Source organism: Macrobrachium rosenbergii, chromosome 2 (assembly GCF_040412425.1).
Source record: "Macrobrachium rosenbergii isolate ZJJX-2024 chromosome 2, ASM4041242v1, whole genome shotgun sequence".
NCBI classification, from domain to species: domain Eukaryota; kingdom Metazoa; phylum Arthropoda; class Malacostraca; order Decapoda; family Palaemonidae; genus Macrobrachium; species Macrobrachium rosenbergii.
The window spans coordinates 90233665-90255200 of record NC_089742.1 but is presented as its reverse complement, the minus strand read 5'-3'; the positions used below and the strand labels follow the sequence as shown (position 1 = coordinate 90255200).

At 38.1% G+C, this 21536-nt stretch overlaps 1 protein-coding gene across 1 annotated transcript in view; it reads left to right on the top strand.

The window, feature by feature from the left end:
* Window positions 1-21536, top strand: part of LOC136849124 (PAX-interacting protein 1-like) — a 408835-nt gene that overhangs the window by 149132 nt on the left and 238167 nt on the right. The window contains 2 exon segments of the mRNA XM_067122120.1: window positions 18143-18313; window positions 18439-19789. Of these exon segments, the coding sequence (XP_066978221.1) occupies window positions 18143-18313; window positions 18439-19789 (1522 nt within the window).

The window sequence follows — 21536 nt, the reverse complement described above, 5'->3', positions numbered from 1 at the left end:
GGGGTGTGCCTGTTGAGCCATTGGGCAACATGACAGCGACACAGAGCCGAGACCTGGATAGTGGATGTCCTTCGGGAGGGATATCTACTACCCTTCGAGTCTCGGCCTCCCCTCACCTACTCTCTGGTCCACTTCCAAACTTAAGTTCCAGGATCTTTGAAGGACACAGCACTGCAGCAAGAAGTGCAAGCCATGCTGAGCAAGGGTGCTGTAGAAGTCGTGTCGGATCAGTTTCCAGGCTTTTACAGCCGTCTTTCTCGTAGAGAAAGCCTCAGGGGGATGGAGACTGGTCATAGACCTCTCTCCCCTGAACAGCTTCGTTTGCCAGACTCGGTTCATGATGGAAACAGCGCAATCCGTGCTGGTCTCCATCAGGGAGAACGACTTCATGCTTACGATGTACCTGAAGGATGCTTATTTTCAAATACCCATTCATCCGTCCTCTCGCAAGTACCTCCGCATTGTCCTCGGGGAGACGGTCTCCCAGTTCAGGGCACTTTGTTTCGGGCTCTCAACTGCTCCCCAGGTGTTCACGAGAGTCTTCTCTCTCGTGTCAGCTTGGGCCCACTCGCACGGATCACCGTCTACTGGAGGTATCTCAAGACTGGCTAGTCCTGGCGGGCTCTTGCTTCGGAGTTGCTACAGGACAGGGATCTGCTCCTCGAGTTTTGCGAGATCTAGGGATCAGTGGTAAATCTCTAGAAGTCAGATCTCACCCCAAGCAGAGGATAAAGTACCTGGGCATGCTGATAGACACGGTGGCAGCGAAAGTCTTCCTCAGACTCTCGTATCAGCAAGTTCAGGCAGGCAGCACAGCTGTTCCTGTCATGACAGGAGCAGCCAGCCCGGCAATGGCAAGTCGTCATTGATCACCTGTCGTCTTTGGAGAAGCTAGTACCTCATGAGCGTCTTCACCTGCGGTCTCTTCAGTGGAGACTAATTGAGTATTGGTCGATGCAGGTCCACGAGTGGGCCACGACTCAGGAGAGCTGTCAGCCAGGTACATTCCAGGCAAGAGGAATGTCGTGGCAGACAAGCTCAGCCACCAGAACCAGGTGGTAGGGACCGAATGGTCCCTCCACCAGGAGATAGCGGAAAGGCTGTTCGACCTGTGGGGGCGTCCAGCCATCGATCTGTTTGCCACTCGGCACAACAGAAAGCTCCAGGTCTTCTGTTCTGTCGTGCCTGACCCATGGGCCGCTGCGGAGGACATGTTCCAGCACCCGTGGGACAACCTCAACGTATACGCCTTTCCTCCGTTCTGTCTGATTCGCCGAGTGATCAGCCGAGCGATGATCACCCCGAATCTCAGAATGATTCTGGTGGCACCCAAATGGCCCCAGACTGTTTGGTACCTGCACCTGCTAGCTCTCCTCTCCGAGGCACCGAGAGAGATTTCCCCCTGGCCCAACCTGCTGCGTCAACCTCACGTAGAGCGGTTCCACCTGGCAGTGCAGTCCCTGTGTCTTCACGGCTGGAGGTTATCCACCGTCTCTTTATGAAGCAAGAGGTTTTGTTGCCGCGCAGTAACAGAGATGGCAGGATACCTCAGACGATCCTCCATAGCGGTATACCTGGGAAAGTGGTCCGTCTTCTGTGGTTGGTGTTGTCAAAGGGGTATCTCTCCGGTCGGAGCTACTGTTCAGCAGGTCTCGGACTTCCTCGTCTTCCTTCACCGAGAGAAACTTCTCTCTGTTTCACCCATGAAAGGCTACCACGCCACACTCCGCCTAGTCTCGCGGCTGAAAGGAGTAGACATCTCCTCTTCTTTCGAGATATCTCTATTAATGAGAAGCTTCAAAAGGTCTTGCCCACCTAGGGATCTCAGGGCTCCCTGCATGGGATGTGATTCTTGTCCTAAGGAGCCTGACTCGTGCACCGTACGAGCCTTTATGAGAGTCGTCAGACAGGGATCTGACCCTCAAGACTGTCTTCCTGCTAGCCCTGGCATTGGCGAAGAGAGTTGGCGAGCTTCACGGATTTTCCTTTGATGTTAAACACTTGAGGGGATGGGGATCAGTTACACTTGATTTCATCCCGGATTTCGTAGCGAAGACTCAGAACCCTTTGGTCCCTGACGTATGGTTCGAGTCCTTCACGATCCCCTCTGTAGAGGACTTTGTAGGTAATGAACCAGATGAGATGCTACTGTGTCCTGTTAGAGTGCTGCAGCACTATCTGAAGAGGACTGGACACCTCTGGCCTGAGTGTCGACGACTCTACGTTAGTACTGGCTCAACCAAGAAAGAAGTGTCCAAGAACACCATCTCTTTCTGGCTTCGTGAGACGATAAGGAGAGCGTACTCTGCTGCAGGAGAAGACGACACCAGTGCGGCCGGTCCAGAGCTCACGAGGTCCGCAGCATTGGTCCGTCCCTCACATTCCGGAAGAATATGTCGGTGTCACAGGTGCTGAAGGCGGGGGTGTGGTCCCAGCAGACTACCTTCACCTCCTTCTACCTCCGGGATGTTGCACACAAGTCTTTGGACACTTTTTCCTTGGGTCTTGTGGTTGCTGCTCAACAAGTTGTGTAGCTTACCCAGCTCCTCTAACAGGACAGGTTACATCTCGCCTATGTTGTACGGTTGTGATTGGGAGAATGAATGTTGAGTGACTGGCCTCTCTTCTTTCTCCCCATCCTGGCTCTCTTCCCACGGGCAGGGAGCGGACGTGCCATTACAAGCTGGATCTGGCGGTCAATGCAGGTAAGCACATGACGGGAGCTCCCGTTCTGTTTTTCCGTTCAGGTTGATAGGAGCAACCCCACTCCTTCCTCTTGCAAAGACAAACCCGATGCTTGTATTTGCCTTTATGTCATCCGACGTCAAGTTCTTCCTAGCCTACTTTGCATGAACTGATGTCTTCCTCTTTCATGCAAAGGGAACTAGAAGTGTGACAACTGATCCTGCGTTTCTTACAACCCGATCTTCTGTCAGAGGCAGTTTTTTCCCTTCCTCGCTCTCACGACCAAGAAGGAAAGACAAGGTGGTGAGCTCCAGTCAGTTCATAGAGACTTAATCAGATTCCTCCCTCCAATCAGTAAGTCTTCTAATGTAAAGGACCGAGGGTTTGTATATTGTGTCGGAACAAATAACAATTTTTAAAGTAAATTGTATTTTTCCTAACTATACAAACCCGAGGTCCTTTACACTTTATGCCCACCTCATGCCACCCCTCAATCTGATACCTGGGCTGAAAGGCAAATTGGAATGTTTACATCCGGGCAGGCGGTACTCCCGCCTCCCGGACAGTACAGTAGTAAACTGCCTAACCACCTTGTTTAAAGTTCAACGGCCATTTCCAGCCTACGCCTGAAAGTAATCCCTAATGTAAAGGACCTCAGGTTTGTATAGTTAGGAAAAAAACAATTTACTTTAAAAATTGTTATTTTACCTAACTATGCAAACCTGAGATCCTTAGTTTTATGCCCACCTCATGCCACCCCTCAGTCTAACACCTGGGCCAAAAGGCAAATTGGAATGTTTACATCTGGGCGGGCAGGACTCCTGCCTACCAGACAGTAGTTAACTGCCTAACCACCTTGTTTGACAGTTTAACAGCCGTTCCAGCTTCACTGAAAGTAATTCCTTATGGAAAGGACCTCAAGTTTGTATAGTTAGGAAAAATACAAATTACTTTAAAAAATTTGCCATATTGCTTCTTAACTTAAATTTATTTTCTAATTTTCTTATTTACAAGCAATCCACAACCAGCACAAGTTACCTCTGTATTCCTAGGGACAATAATTTACTGGATCAATCCCTGTCTAACCACATACTAACCTATAATCAGTCCAGAGGACACCCATAAATATTCTGTATACAACTTAAAAAATATCAATTTTCTTTACACTTTTCTTTTTGCATGAAAATACACAAAACCTAATACACTGAGTACATACAGTTACACCAGAAAACAAACAAATCTCCAATACATAATAGTCAAACAAATCACTTCAGGGGTATTTACTCAATTAAGCTTTTCACAAGAACTTATACATGCAAAAACAGAATCTCAACTAAGTTGAGCTTTTTACAACTTATACATATGCATAAACAGCTCCTCATACACTAAAAGTCTTTCCAACATACAAATGAGATAAGGTAGCAGTCTTCTTTCTATTTGAACTGGTTACCTGAAGACATTTAAATAAGGAAACTTGACTCGTAAATAAACTCGATTTTATATTGCATGTTATTCATCACAAAAAGGAGAGTGTTTAACAGGTTTCCAGAACACCTGCTCTACCTTAGTAGCTCATAAGACCTCCAAGTTGTTTTTATGTCAGCATGACTAAGGCACTCAAATCCTGAGAGCTCCAATTAAAACTCAATCTCACAAGCCGCAGACCTTTCCTCAACTATTCCTGTGGAGAATTATCCATTATTAGCAATATTACAATAGGTGAATGTTAACTAAAAATAACAACCCCTTACATAAGGCCAAACCAAGTACAGTTTTTTTTTTTTCTTTCTCCATAAATATTGACCATCTCTTAATGCTACATTTTCCTCCCTCTTTTCAGTCAACATTCACACTTTTTTTTTTTTTTACTATAATCCAGTCTTATGCTTTTGCCCTAGTATTTGCATGAAATTTATATCCTGCAAAGTACTGTCATAGGTTGTAAATTAGTACAGTCCGAGCTCTTAAAACCCTCACCCTTTGACCAGGCCACTGCTGGACCACAGAAAATCCTGGATGACAGAAATCACCAGCTCAACCCTCATTCATATTTCTGTGTTATCAAAAGTAGAACAAAGCTTATGAATAATCATGGTCACTCATTAGGTTTAGTTCCTTATGGAAATTCTTGCCCACCCCATAAGCATCTCGGAAATGCTCACACTTTCGCTATGTTGGAGCTTAAACCACTTTTAAAATTCTGATCTGGCACCTTTCAATGTTTTCCAGCACTCCAATCTTTTTGGCTTTCGTTTTTAACGAAAATATAAAATCTGCTGCTTTTTATAAATCTTTCAAGCTGTATATTATGTGAGTGTGTGTGAGAGAGAAACTATTTGCCCTGGTTAGATTGTTAACCCTTAAACGCCGACTGGATGTATCGTAAGTCAACTAAAATTGTCTGTCGGGTGATTAAGTGGATGTACCGACGTTACTACAAAAAAATTTCAACCTTCGGTTAACTTTTTCGACCGAAATGGTAGAAAAACGCAATTGTAAGCTAAGACTCTTACATTCTAGTAATATTCAATCATTTACCTTCATTTTGCAACAAATTGGAAGTCTCTAGCACAATATTTTGATTTATTGTAAATTTTTGAAAAAAAACTTTTTCCTTACGTCCGCGTGGTAACTTGGTCGAAAATCTCAGAAATTCTTTCGTCATTTTGTCGTTTTTTTTGCACCGTTTTTATATTAGCCGTTACATAAAGTTTTATATATGAAAATGTTTTTGCAGTTTCATGTAAAATACAACAAAAAACAACCCATGGTTGTAGCTTTTATCAATTTGGAAATATTTTCATATAAATCACGATAAGTGCCAAAATTTCAACCTTAATCAACTTTATCTTCGACCGAAATGGTCGAAAAACGCAATTGCTAAGCTAAATCTCTTACATTCTAGTAATATTCAATCATTTACCTTCATTTTGCAACAATTGGAAGTCTCTAGCACAATATTTCGATTTATGGTGAATTTTTGAAAAAAAAACTTTTTCCTTACGTCAGCTCGCAGTAACTCGGTCGAACATCTCAGAAATTCTTTCGTCACTTTGTCATAATGTTTGCACCGTTTTATGTTAGTCATTACATAAAGTTTTATATATGAAAATGTGCACAATTTCATGTAGAATACAACCAAAAATAACTCATGGTTGTAGCTTTTATCAGTTTTGAAATATTTTCATATAAATCACGGTAAGTGCCAAAATTTCAACCTTCAGTCAAATTTAACTCGACCGAAATGGTTGAAAAATGCAGTTGTAAGCTAAAATTTTTACATTCTAGTAATATCCAATCATTTACCTTCATTTTGCAACAAATTGGAAGTCTCTAGCACAATATTTCGATTTGTGGTGAATTTTTGAAAAAACTTTTTCCTTATTCCCAGAACTCTGCAACATCTCAGAAAGTCTTTCGTCACTTTGTTGTAATGTTTGCACCGTTTTATATTAGTTGTTACATAAAGTTTTATATATGTAAATGTGTGCAATTTCATGTAAATACAACAAAAAATAACTCATGGTTGTAGCTTTTATCAATTTTGAAATATTTTCATATAAATCACGGTAAGTGCCAAAATTTCAACCTTCGGTCAACTTTTACTCGACCGAAATGGTTGAAAAACGCAATTGTAAGCTAAAACTCTTACATTTTAGTAATATTCAATCATTTACCTTCATTTTGCAACAAATTGGAAGTCTCTAGCACAATATTTTGATTTATGGTGAATTTTTGAAAAAAACTTTTGACTTACGAAGAAAATTTGATAGAACTGCCGAACATCTCAGAAATTCTTTTGTCACTTTGTTGTAATGTTTGCACCATTTTATATTAGTCGTTACATAAAGTTTTATATATGAAAATGTGCGCAACTTCATGTAGAATACAACAGAAAATAACTAATGGTTGTAGCTTTTATCAGTTTTGAAGTATTTTCATATAAATCACGATAAATAGAAAAAATTCGACCTTCGGTTAACTTTAACTCAACCGAAATGGTAAAAAACTGCAATTGTAGGCTAAACCACTTACAGTCTAGTAATATTCAATCAATTACCTTCATTTTGCAACAAAGGGGAAGTCTCTAGCACAGTATTTCGATTTATGGTGAATTTTGAAAAAACTTTTTTTACGCATTAAACATTTTTAATTCATGCATCATTTTGTGATAATATTTTCTCTGTGTTGCTTTGATCATTTTACAATTTGTTATATACCAAAATCATTGCAATTTAGTGTACAATACAAAAAAAAAAATAACTCTGTAGCTTTAACCGTTTTGCTCACAGCACGATTTGTATACAATTATATATGAAATTTTTTTTTTTGCACTGTCATATATTTCAATATTTATGTATGATAATGATATTTTTTTCATTTCTGATGGTTGCATACTAAACATCAGGCAATGACAAAAAAAGGAGCCGAAAATGAATTCTTAATCTTAAAAACTAAGAGTGCTGTGATTTTTTGAAAAAAAAAAAAAAATTTTTTTTCAGTTAGCGCTAACTTCCGAAGCTTTTATTTGCATACGGCAGACACTTTTTGTAAATAGAGGCATGCGTTTAAGGGTTAATCATAATTTAAATAAAACTTGTTTTAGTAATCTTCTTCTTCTTCTTCTTCTTCTTCTTCTTCTTCTTCTTCTTCTTCTTCTTCTTCTTCTTCATCTTCTTTTTTCTTCAGTGTCTTCTTCTTCTTCTTCTTCTTCTTCTTCTTCTTCTTTTTCTTCTTCTTCTTCTTGTTTTCTTCTTCTTATTATTCTTCTTCTTCTTCTTTTCTTCTTCTTCTTCTTCTTTTCTTCTTCTTCTTCTTCTTCTTCTTCTTCTTCTTCTTCTTCTTCTTCTTCTTCTTAAACTTCTTCTTCTGGGAGATCTTCTTCTTCTTTCTTCTTCTTCTCCCTTTCTTCTTCTTCTTCTTCTTCTTCTTTCTCTTCTTCTTCTTACTTCTTAAAACCCTCAAAACCACTTAGAACTGCCTATATGGATAGTTCAAACACAAAAAAACCCTCTAAAAATGCTTATACCTGAGTATTAGTTTTATCACAAAAAGTGCATGAGTGCATGTAGTCATGAAAATTATATGAAAATACAGTAATTAGTGAATATTTCTCAATGAAAGATACTGTGAATGGGCGAATTTTCCGCGAAAAATGTGTATATATTTTCCGTAGAGAAATCTGCGAATAGGTGAATCCGGGAATCGTGAGAACGCGAATACCGGGGGTTTAATGTAAGTATGAAAAAAAACGATCATCCACCATATGCATGTAACATAGGCTAGGCTAATGTGTACATTCTCAGAATCAGCCAGTTGGCCCAAAAGAATTAGGGGTATCACTTTTTAGTTGCTAAAAGAAACAAATTATTGCTGGAACTATTATTTTTATTTTTGTATATACAGTACAGTAATTGTAAAATGGGTATACAAAGGTAAACTAACATGCTCTATGTTAAAATCCAAAACTGCAAAACAGCTGTTTCTCGATTCGTTTTGTTTACATCCTACTTGATGTTGTTTATGTCACTTCTTGGTAAGTGGCTGTTAATTAAAAGAATTGGTTTCAGTTGTTAAGTAAACCTAGTACAATCTACCAAAAATTAAATTCACTCTATAAGCATAGCTTAGTACAGTATGATTTGCCGAAAATGAAATTCGTTCCATATAGCCTAGTGCAGTATAATCTCCTGGAAATGGAATTTGCTCAGTAAGTAAAAGGTATTTTTATTTTTCACTTTAGTTTATTTAACAAGACAATGGGAGTACTGAGAAAAAGAGGTTAACCTAATGTTATCTGGAATATCAGATATGCAACTCACATGATACAAGAGATCAAATGATATGGGAGTATATATGGCATATTTTCATTTGTGTTACTCATTTCGCACTATCATGGAAACACTTTTGTTTAAAATACCTTGTGTTTACATCTCTAGTGCATATGGCATTTTGCATTGACAACTGTCCAAAGGAAATTAATTTTAAGAATGCTACTAAACAAGTAAAAAATGGGCTGCTGAAGCCTCTTCAGTGCAGTTGAGTTTTCTGTGCAGAATCTAATGCTGTATGAAACTCGGCCACAGCCCAGTGGTGGCCTGTGTTCTTGGCACTTCTAGAGGTGCCAGATGCACGATCATGACTAATTTGGTATATTTGATGATTGGAGGGTGGACAATCAGCATACCAATTGTAGCCCCCGAACCTCAGTAGTTTTTAAGATCTGAGAGCAGACAGAAAAAGTGCGGACGGATAGACAAATAGCCATCTCAATAGTTTTCTTTTACAGAAGACTACAAGTTGTTGATCATTTTCTGTTTTATTGGAATTCATGATTTTTAATTTTACCTCAGAATATATAACTGAAGCTTTACTTGTATGCCTATGTGTGGTGCTTATATCTACATTTGGCGTTTTATCAGTTTTGACAATGTCACCTCTACATGATGTGTGTATTCATATTTGTGTTTCTTAATGCAGTATCATGTTTGCCATTTTTCTTTTTTGCTTTGCTTGATTTACTCTACAGTATTTCACTGCAAGTATGATTAGTACACGTATAAAAGGAGAATATTTTATCACTGTTGATGTTTCATCTCTTATTACCATAAAAATATTTAAAATGAAAATTTATATATGTTGTCAACAAGTTGTGCTCTTTATAACTTTGGTCTTGGTGGCATTATCACCACCCATGTAGAGGATTGTATTCATACATGCGTACCCTACGCACACGATTGTGTTATGTTTTTGGTTGTGAAGTGAAAAATGAGAATACAATAAAAATATAAATGAGAATGGCATAAAATAAAATAGAAAAAGTGAAGGAGGGTGTGTGTGTGTTACTGTATAGGCTTCAATTAAGCATTACCTCTCTTCTTCTTCTTCTTCTTCTTCTTCTTCTTTCTTCTTCTTCTTCTTCTTCTTCTTCTTCTTCTTCTTCTTCTTCTTCTTCTTCTTCTTCTTCACCAACCTTCTCTCTGAGTGGTTCCTCTACACAGCCTGACTGCCCCTCCTCTCCCATTGCACCCAGCTATCTGACCCACCCTCCCACCTTGGAAACTTCTCATGGCTTCCCCATTCCCCAAAACCCTTGAAAGGGTTAAGTCTGTGTATGAGTGTAAGCTGTGTTACCAACATTTTCCTGAAGCCACACAGCATTGTCAATTGATTGAGAGTGGTTTTTTCAAATTTGTTGACATTTATATATCATATCTTTGAGCCTTGGTTCATGGTCCGGGTGTGTCAGACAATGGTGAGTTCTGGATAATGAAGATCCAGATAATGGAGGAATTACTGTATTTACCAGGAAGGATCACACAACAGGCAGTTATGTTTAGGAACTTTTTCCCCCCCTCATTAAAAAGAGCTTTTAGTTTGCTTTGCTGAACAGTTGTTTCTCTAGCTGTATTATCCAGCCATCCTCATTCAGTGTGGTAGTCAGGTAACTAACAGTAGGTAAGATTCATTCCAAATAATGAAAATTTTTATGATAAAATTAATTATTTGGATCCTTACATAATGTTAAAGTGGCAACCCAACCAGTCTCCCACATCTTATAGTGAGGCAGCTTAGCACCTGAATTTCAAAGGGATGGGGACATGCCAGATAAAAGTACTAAATTTATATCATGCAATCTTCAGGGTCCCTGTTCTTATTCTAGAACTGGCACCAAGAGATTTGACCCCTCTTAAGCTTATATGAATCACTTTTGTAAAGTGGTATCAAGACATATGAAGATCAAGTTAAAAGTGTATGCTCTTTCAGACCATGTGATGTTTAGTTAAAATGGTGCAAAATTGTCATGTTTTCTCTTTTTAGGTATTTCTCAGTTTAGTTTCAGGTTATATGCCACTCTTTGGCACAACTGACCCCTCCCCTCCTTTTTTCCCCCTGCCTCTTATCTATCCTTTTCTTCTTTCCTGGGAAGATACACTTTGCTCATATTCCATTCTTGTTCTGCTTATCAATCAATCATTAGTTTCTCATTATCTTTCACATCTCACTGCTTGCTCTTCCTCTTGGATGGTAACCTTAACAGAGTCAACGAGTTCCTCTTGATAGGCTCATGGATGGAATTTCCTACATTCAGTGGTGATGTCCTTTTTGTAGCTGTCGTACTGGGCCTTTCCCACATCTTCTATGGTATGCACAGTGTTGACCACTAATTCATCAAATGTGCCGTGTGTCAAGAGCAAGCAGCACACTTCCTTCCTCTAGGAGTGGGTTTGCTCATCTCGTTGATAACTTGAATAAGGCTTAGTTTTTGCTTGTGAAATGTTTTTGTACAGACAGACCTTCATGGTCGTGGTAGTCATCTTCTGAGATGGCAATGTACTTCTGCTCAAATTCAGTGAGAAGGCTTGCCTGCTCAGGTCCAGCAACCATCCACTTCTTGAAGGCCTGTGGATTTTCAGTTTGGCCAACTAGTCCTCATTCCTCCAGAGCCCTTAACAAGTTCATTATTTTGCTCATGAGCTTGATCAGTTGGAATGCTGGAAAACTTTCTGGCTGTCTTCTGAACAACCCAGTTGCCTCTGACAACAAACTCCTCTTTGATTGTTGGAAGTACAAAGAACCAAGAGTCTCATATGCCATTATATAATTGTTTAGATTAATTTTTGTGGAATTTTCCACTTTTACTAAAATTTATTGGACCTGATAAATAGGAAAAGATATCATAGCTGGGAATGGGTTTATATTCGAAGGTAAATAGTGAGAACTGTGGTAGGACCATCAACTGCCCGATAATGTTCAGACCTGAGAGTTATCAGATTGATAGCTCAAAGGCAGAACTATTCTTCAGGGCTAGACCACGGATTCCAGGGGGATCTGGTTCTAGGGATAGGACTCTCAGCATTCTATCCGGTTTGCCCATTTTATGATTAGGATGGGGATGATTGTATTCTAGTTATATCATCAGACCTAGCAAGCGGGTTTGGCTTACACTTGGGCCACTCTAATTAAGGTGTGCCATCCCCTGTGGGGTAGGGTAGGGAGTGGACATTTGGCAGTCAGTTCTCACTTGTGCCTTTGGTGGAAGAATAAACTCCATGCAAGGGTGATGATGTCTTTTTAAGGTTTTCAGGTTTATTTATTTTTTTTATGTGCACCCCAATCTTTATGCTCAATAGTGTTAAAGATTTAAGTACCCCTGGGCCCTTTGATGGTAGCGACTCAGCACAGTTGCCAACTGCTTGAACCACCTCTGACAAATCAGAAAAAAATACTAATGTAATTACACAGGAGCCCTATGCTCCAATGAAAAACAAACCAAAAAAAGCAAATATCTTGACCCAACCTTGACTCACTTCGACTCCCTCTTTGGAAGTGGAAGTAGGTCAAGATTCCTGACCTTAGAAACAGAGAAGAAAATATCGGCATTGAAATTAGAAAATTTCCTATTGAATTGACATTCAACTACTGAAATGTAATTCAGACAAATAAAAGAGCAGATGTGGTTGATAGAAACCACAACAAAAAATCAATCAGAATTACTTAACTATAAAAAATATTGATAATGTAAAAGTACATATAAAAAAACATGACAATATGAACAGTGTGCAAGGCACCATAGTACTCCCTGATAATGATGAACCAATAGAAAAGAATATATTGCTGGATTCCCTTAAAAAAAGTTACAATGTACAAGATTGTGAAATATACGACATAGCCAGTAGACAGAGTAATGGAAAAACACTGAGAATAGCAAAGATGAAATTTGAAGGGCATGAATTACCCCTAAAAATGAAAATCTTGGGCCAAAGCAGAGAACTGACACTGTATGTTCCAAAACCACTACAGTGCCAAAACTGTAGTACATATGAACATACAAGGAAAAATTGCCATAATACATTACATCTATATGTGCATACTGTGGATCTGACAAATATACCACACAATGGAGGTGTGGTGAACCAAAATGTATGAACTGTGGACAAAATCACCATGCAAGATCTAAGGAGTGTATGTATTATATATACAATACAGAATTAAAATTACTTTAGGAAAGGACAGGAATGCCTGTAAAAGAGGCCAAATTAGAATTAAAAGTTAGAGGAATGCATGATCCCGCTAGGAAACGAACATTTTCTGTTGTAATAAGATCAAACAATAAAAAAAAATGGAAATAGATAAGAGTAACAAAACCCTGATAGATCAATCTCAAAGAAAAATAACCACTTTGCAAGAAGAAACTAATATAGCAAAGGACCAAGAAATGTATACAAATATTTCCTCAAATTCATTTGAGATATTAAGAGAAATGGAAACACTAGAAGATGATACAAGCACCACAGAAATATAAGAAGATAGGTATGATGAATTAGAAGCTAAAGGAAAAAAAAAGGCCTTTTGAAGCTAAAGAAAAAGAAAAGGCCTTTAGAGAGAACTCCACCCAAGACCAACAAAAAAAAACAACTATTATTAGAGATACATCCATTAAAATAAAGGCGGGAGACCCAAAGAAAGGACAAAAATAAAAAAATTATAAGAATATACCTTTGTCTCCTAAAGTAATAATAAAACCAATGGAAGCAGATACCCAGAACATCAAAGAAATAATAGAGGAACAAATGTCGACAAGAATGATCATGTGATGGGAGAAGAGATTACTCCATCATCAATAATAGGTGCAGCAAGTGTAAATGAAAAAACGACACATGAAAACACATGTGGATGTAATGAATGTTTCATTGAACTGTGCAACAAAAACAAAAGCATAACAAAGGACAGTTTAACAAACACTGTACAAAATTTTATAACATACAGAAATAAAGAAACTACTAGTTTAGACACTCAAGAAAAGGGCTGTATTTGCCTATAAAGAAAAACAAATAAATATCGTAAATAAAATATTTGAAAAAATGCAAATTGATGATCCACAAAAAGAAAATAACACTTGAACACACTAACGTAATATTTTCAATAATTATATAATACAATGGAACGTAAATGGTCTACAGACTAGATTACATTTGGGTGAAATACAATGATTACTAAAAGAGTATGGACCAATGATATTATGTTTACAACATGTCAACAACACAATATCAACAATAGGTAAATATACCTTCACATCTACATCTAGAGAGGAAGAAGAAATTTAGGTACTGCTATGTATGTACATAACAAAGTACAGGCAGTCCCCGGTTATCGGCGGGGTTCTGTTCCCGACAGCATGACGACAACCGAAAATTGCCGCTAAGCGAAAATCGGCGACGAGCACTGATCCCCGGTTAGCGACACCAATAACCGGTGACCAGCGCCGCCGATAACCGGTTGACAGCAACGAAAATCTGGTTATCGTCGTCTCTAGACAATCGCCGTAAAACCGGATTGCCAGTACCCGAGGCTGCCGATAACCGGGGACTGCCTGTATGTTATGACAAAGTACCTGTAAACTTTACTGATCTGAAAATATCGAGTATTAGAATGCGAATAAAAAACGATAATTATATAATTTATACAACCAACCTAATAAAAATTATGACTTTGACAAACTTAAAGAATTACGTAATAATGCCAAGGAACCACATTAATAGTAGGTGACTTTAATGCCCACAACCTGATATGGGACTGTAATTGTACAGACTCAAATAGAACAGGAAGTAAAATAGAAGAATTCATAGATTCATATGACTTGTGCTGTATAAATGATAACGAAATCGGCACATATTTTTCTAAAACACATGGAACATTTTCCTCAATCGACTTAATTCTATATCCATCAAACATAGTTGACAGAATGGATTGGAATACAGTTGATGACTTGCATACAAGTGATCATTTCCCAATATTAATTTCATTATTACAAAATAATCCCACCAAACATGTCCCCCAATATAACATTTTTAAAGCAATATGAATTCAACACTAGGAATATCCCACCATTTGAATAATTAAAAGACCATAATGATACTAATAAATCTCTTGTTTTCATTAAAAATGCTGCTGATAAAGCAATACCAAAATCAGAATCTTATCCAACAAAACACAAAGCCCTTGGTGGTCTGAAAAACTAACAGAATTAATAAAAATAAAACACCAAATTGGAAGACGATTAGATAATTTGAATAGAAAGTCCAGTAAAATAAACAAAACATTATCAATATTAGAAGGAACTTTACAAAAAATGACTATATTATTATTAGAAATTAATACATTAAACTTCTCTATAACAAAATATCTGCAGAATTTAAAAGAGAAGTGATTCAAGGAAGAATAATTTCATGGAGGAAATATGTATCAGATCTCTCTGATAATACTCCCATGCAAAAAATATGGGAAAAATTCAGGAAAATAAATGGTACCCATGTTAAACCACCTAGACATGTCATAATAAAAAATGGGAAAAGAATACTTGATCCTAAAGAAATAAGTAATGTAATAGGAGAAAGTTTAGCAAAAGTAAGTACAGTATTGACAAAAATTTGGATGAGCATTTCTGCATAAAGAAAAACAGTATAGAATTAATAACAATAAATTCTGAACCAATAGAAGATATATGTTATAATAGAAAATTAATATGGAGGAGTTAGAATTTGCTCTGTTGAACAGTAATAAATCTGCCCCTGGAGGTGACAGTATTTGTTTTGAAATAATCTGCCATTTAGCACCTTTGGCAAAGACATTAGAGTTATACAACCATTTATGGCTTCAAAATATATTTCCTGATGAATGGTGTAAAGCTATAATTATTCCCATCCCCAAACCTGCAGAAGATCCCAGTAATGTAAACAATTGCAGACCAATTTCTTTAACAAGTTGTTTATGCAAATTACTAGAAAAAATGGTAAATGCTCGACTAACATGGCACATCTGAGAAAATAAAATTTTGACTCCCACTCAATTGAGTCACAATGTAACAGATCTACACTGGATTCCCTGTCCAACTTGGAAGACCACATATGAAGAGGATTTGAACGTAAACAAATTGCTGTAGCCGTCTTTTTTGACATTGAGAAGCCATATGATACTACATGGAGATATGCAATACAAAAAACATTAAATAAAAACAGCATCCGTGGACATTTACCTAGGTTTATCCAAAACTTTCTGACAAATTGCACTTTTCAAGTGAGAATTGATGATGTACTGTCAAGCACATTTCTGCTCGAAAATGGTGTTCCACAAGGAATTGTACTTAGTGGCACACTTTACTTTAGCAATAAATGATATCAGTAATAATCTACTTATTGGAATTAAAAGCAACTTGTATATGGATGATTTTGCCATATGTTATTCAGCATCTCGCGTAAAACATGCAGAGCGAATCATTAATAAAACTGTAATAAAAATAGATGAATGGGTCTCATCTGTAGGCTTTAAATTTTCTATACAAAAAACTCAAGCAGTAATGTTTTATAAAATAAAAAGTGGAAAAAAGGTGAAGAAATAGATTACAAATCAGAAAATATAGTACGATATAACAATTAGCCAGTCAGCAAAATTTTTGGGGTTAGTATTTGAACTGGAAAGCCCACATAACATACTTAGTAAAAATGTAAAAGAGCATTAAACCTAATTAAAAACTATCGAACACTACTTGGGGAGCCGATAGACATACCCTTACTGTGCTGTATAAAGCAACAGTTCTGTCTATCATTGATTATGGAAGCTAAGTGTATGACTCAGCATCTGACGCAGCGCTGAAAGTGTTAGACCCAGTTCACAATGAAGGCCTTAGAATATGCTCAGGAGCCTTTAGATCATAACCAAAATCATCTTTACAAGTTGAATGTGGTGAACTACCTCTCTCTCTCTCTCCATAGAGAGCTAGTAACAATGAAGAGTGTGCTGAGAATTCAGACAAGTAATTCCACAAAAAAAAAAAAAATGATTTGAATTAAGAGATATATTTATAAATAACCATCATCCACCTTTCCCAATTAGAGCTTGAATATAAATATACAAGTGCCTTTAATAGTTATCAAAAAGTTACCCATATACACCAGAACACCATAGACAACATACAATAGAGCATATAAACCGAAAAGGTCCACATTACGCAATATATACAGATGGATCTAAATCAGAGCATGGAGTGGGATATGCTGCAGTGTCCCAAGACAAAACTTATCAATTCTCTCTGCCTAATAATGCTTCAATATTCACAGCAGAATTGTGTGCAATTGCGTCGGCTATAAAAGTAAAGAAACATCATTCAATAATTTTGTGATTTTAATGACTCGAGAAGCACTATAGAAGCTATTCAAAGTTACAAATCAAAAAATAATATTATACAACAAAATAAATTATTTCTTCATAAATTATATAATAATGGAAAAAATGTAGAAAAATGTTGGATCCCTGCGCATGTAGGGATCAAAGGAAATGAAGAGGCAGATACAGCAGCCAAAGAAGCAACCCATATGACAAGATCAAATGTGAATATCCCTGTTACTGATTATGTAACACACATAAAGGTGGGTATCATAAACAAATGGCAATAAATATGGAATGAAGAACCTGAAAATAATAAATTAAAACAAATAAAACCTAAAGTTGAAAAATGGAGTTCATCATATCAGAGAGAGAGACATGCACAAGTAATTCTAACATGTCTCAGAATAGGCCGTAATTGTCTGACACGTGGGCACTTAATGAGCAGCCCATGTGGCCTGGCTCCAGAGTGCAAGGTAATGGTAATGGTCAAACTTGTATTGTGTGAGTGTCCAAAGTATGACCAACAGCGACTGTCAACTTTTGGAAATAAATCAATCAGTGAAATTTTGTCAGAATCTTTTACATTTTCAGTCGTTCCAATTTTGTTGTTCATAAGTTTTTTAAAATATTACATATTATGAATTTTAATATACCTTTTTAGTATGGAAGCATGAGTAAATGTATTTATTGTGTGTATGTGTTACAGTATGAGAACGTGTGCCTATGTGGTATTTTATCCTAATCCTTCGGGCCAGCCCTATAAGAGCTGAAAGTCAGCTCAGTGGTCTGGTTAAACCATTTTAATACTACTGATACTACTACTGTCCAGTATGTCCCCTTCAGCTACCTAACCTGCCTCACTATTAGTGTTTAATCATATTGCACAGACTTTCAAGCAATTTTTACTGTTTAACGTACACTAAGTTTTTGTTTTGTTTGTAAATTTAAGAACTCATAGATCATTGTCAGTGCTGGAGTTATCCACTGGAGGGGGAGTAGATGGGAGTTACCAAATGCATTCTGCTATACCTAAGCTGCTTTTGTTTTCTCGTATAAGTTACAGTGAAATTTTTATTTAAAAATTTTACCTGCTATCATAGTTGTGCTATATACTTCAATAACATTTAACATTTACATATAAACAGACAAAATTATATTTCTTAATGTACCCATCTGAAATGTGGGGAGCCATTCTTAGATGCCCAGTCGGTCTTATATGCCTTCAGATACAGTAGTTTGTAATACAAAATCTATGCTTTATTCGTTTTAATAAATCATTTATCTCTTTCAGGCTGCCATCCCAGGAGCTGTTGTGAGACTCCCTCAGGGTGTCACATCTCATGAACTACAGCGAATGACACCTACTCAGCGTCAGGCATTTTTGCATAATCTTCACCAGAAACAATTGCAAGAGCAACAGAACAGGGCAAAACCCCGTGCTGGAAAGCCTCCAGAGCCACAGGTATTATATTTCATATATTTTTTGTTTGTTACAGTTTTTATTGCATTTTATAACGTCAATATCTGCTTTCATTTTGCTTGAATTAATCAGTACATATTAATAGATACTTAACATTTTTTCAACAGTATAAGCCAGGTGTGCGCTTTGCTCCACCAGCCATTCATGGTCAGCCTGCTCCTGCTAATCCTGGGACTCCTTCACCTGGTACACCAGTGTCGACATGGCCTGGGGGAAATCCCAGTGGTGTCGTACGACCATTGATAGCAGCTGGATCAAGTGGAACAGTGGCTGTGACTTACCCTTCAAATCAGTTGCGATCACAAGCACCTGGTGGTTCACAGCCAGCCCCTTCTGGAAGCCCAGCTGAAGGGGTACAACCTGGTTGGCCTTCTCAAGGGCAGCAGCAGCAGCAGTATCCTGGGGGTCAGCCTCCACCTGGCACCCGAGTTATTGTTGGCCAAACAGTATGGCAGCAGCAGCAACAACAACAACAGCAGCAACAACAACCCCCACCACCACAACAGCCACCACAGCCTCAACCACAACAACCACCTCCACAGCCTGGAATCAGGCCTCAAAACCCATCTGCTCCAGGTCAGCAACCTGCAGCACCCACACTTCTTCCTCAGCACATGCAGCAGTTACAGTTACAGATTCAGCAGTTATGTCAACATTTTCCACATCTTACTCACCAAGATGCTTCTCAGCTCATCCAACGCATCCCAGCTCACTTCAGACATATCCAGCAGCTGGATAATGCACAAAGAAGTGAATATTTGGGCCAACTGGATTCTAAGGAAAGGCAGGTTGTTACATATTTCTTCATGCTTAAAAAGCAGCAGCAGCAGCAGATGTACCAAAGACAACAGCTCTTACAGCAACAACAGCAACAGCAACAGAAGGTTGGGACACCTCAGCAATCTCCACATTCTTGGCAACAGCAACAGCAACAACAGCAGCAACAGCAGCAGCAACAACCACCAACTCCAGGTCAACAACCAGGTCAACAACAAGCTGTGCAGGGAGGTCAGTATCCTCCTATGTCGCCTCATGGACGTCCGTTACCAGGTCGTCCCTTACCCCAAGGTTATACAGCTGTGCAGGCTGGAGGAGTAGTATCACCTGGTCAGGGCTCTCCTCATATGGTAGCTGGTGGCCAATTAACTCCTCAGCAACAGCTTACTCCACATGTATCTCCCCTTGCCTCTCCACATGGACATTCTCCTATCCAGCGGGGAGATGGGGCTGTCATTGGTCATGCAGCTGTTATGCAAGGCTCGCCTGTTCCTCAGAATTTAGTCAGTCAGAACTTAGTAAATCCAAAGACAAAGACTGCATTGGCTATCCATCTCACTAATCGGCTGGCTGGTGGTGTTCACCAAGGTGGGGTGATACCGCAGGGACCTCAAGTACCCATGGAGATACCAGCACACGTTGTTCCAAAGCAGTCTGCCATTCCACAGGAAGCTGTTCAAGGTAATAAAAAGTTAAATGAATTTGCATATGGTTAAACTTCCAAATTTTAAACCTGTTTGTCATTTTAGTTATGGGTAGTTAATCAACAAAATCAGAATATGTAAATCTATGGATTAAAGAAAAACATTTTATATTTTTGATCAACAGATTTTTGGCTTATTGTATGGTAAGTAGCTGGTTATCCCATCCACCAAATGAGATCATTCATGTCAAGATACTTTTGTGTCAGTTATTTAGGCTATACTGGAAATTTTTACTATCTGGGATACTTGACTAATAGTGGAACACATTTAAAATATGAGTTAATTTTTGTCTCATAACAACCCCATTAATCAAATATTTGCAGCTAATGCCATGGTCTACAAAGTCCCCTACATCACCAGTCTTTGTTAGTCAACAAAAGAAAGGGATAATCTTGAAAGGAGAAAAAGCATATTGTTCATACCTAGCTCAAGCTCCAGAGGCTTGGAAAGCAAGTGTAATTCCTGTTTGACCTTGAAAGTTGGTTCTGCTACTGGGCTACTGTTTCCCATGATCTTGATTGCCATTCATTTGACTACATCCATATTTCTAATCGTCTACTGTACTTCACTTTGATGTGTAGTGTTTAGTGAATTTCTTGCTTTTAGTAAATTTTTGCCTTTTAGTGAGTAATATTTGCATGGTTGTCAGTTTTTCTTTTGGCTAGCATTGGAGCTCTGTAGAGTAAGTTTGCCATTTTTTGTCCTTTTCAGGACAGCTAGTTTACTGCGTTTCCATAACTGGAGAAATGAAGGTAACTTCGGTTCTCCTTTTCTGTCTCAGTTGTTTGTTACTTCATATTAATTTAACACGGTTAGTTCAAGTTATTTTCTGTAGTGATATACCTTGATCTTGACTCAGCATACTTTTGTAGGGATGGTAATTCATGCAGCCTCTATATGTTATCCTTAGATGAAACCAGTATTTACAGTGCCCTTTGCCCTGTATGGGGTTAGTGCCATCAGTGCACCTTACACAGTGCACTGTATGTATTACAGAACAGTTCTTAGCAGCATCCCTTCGGTCCCTAGCTGCAACCCCCTTTTATTCCTTTTACTATAGCTCCATTCATATTCTGTTTCTTCCATCTTACTTTTTACCCTCTCCTAACAGTTATTTCAGCATGACAGTTGACCCCTGTATTTGTGGGGGATACGTACCACAACCACCGGCGAATAGCTAAAATCCGTGAATATTTAAAACCCCGTCCAGAAGTGCTTATAACTGCCTATCTTGACAGTTCAAATACCAGATGTATACTTGAGGGGAGGGCACGCTTATATAGAAATAATGCTCTGATTTTTATGAAATTTTTATATGTTATATATATATATAAGATGATGTTCCAGAAAAAATTTGAGTGATCAGATGATTATTTTGGATTTTATTATAAAAAATAAAAAAAATTATAAATGTTTCTCCTCCTTCATTTTTAGAGCTATTGCAATGCGGCTTCATACACAGAAAGTATATCATAGTAGGAAAAAAATCATGGGAAGAGTTTTTCTATTTTTCCTTTTTTTTGGATGGGGTGAGGGGGGATTTTCCCCCCAAATTTGTATAATTTGATTATCACGGGTTCCTCGTCAACCAAAGAAAAAATCTAGCCCCCCAAAAATATTCATCTTTCTTTCCTCTTTCCAATGGTATATTTAACTTTAAAATTGGCCTAAAAATAAAAAAGTAGTTAGCGTTTGAAGTGCAAAAAAGTGAAAACTGAGAAAAA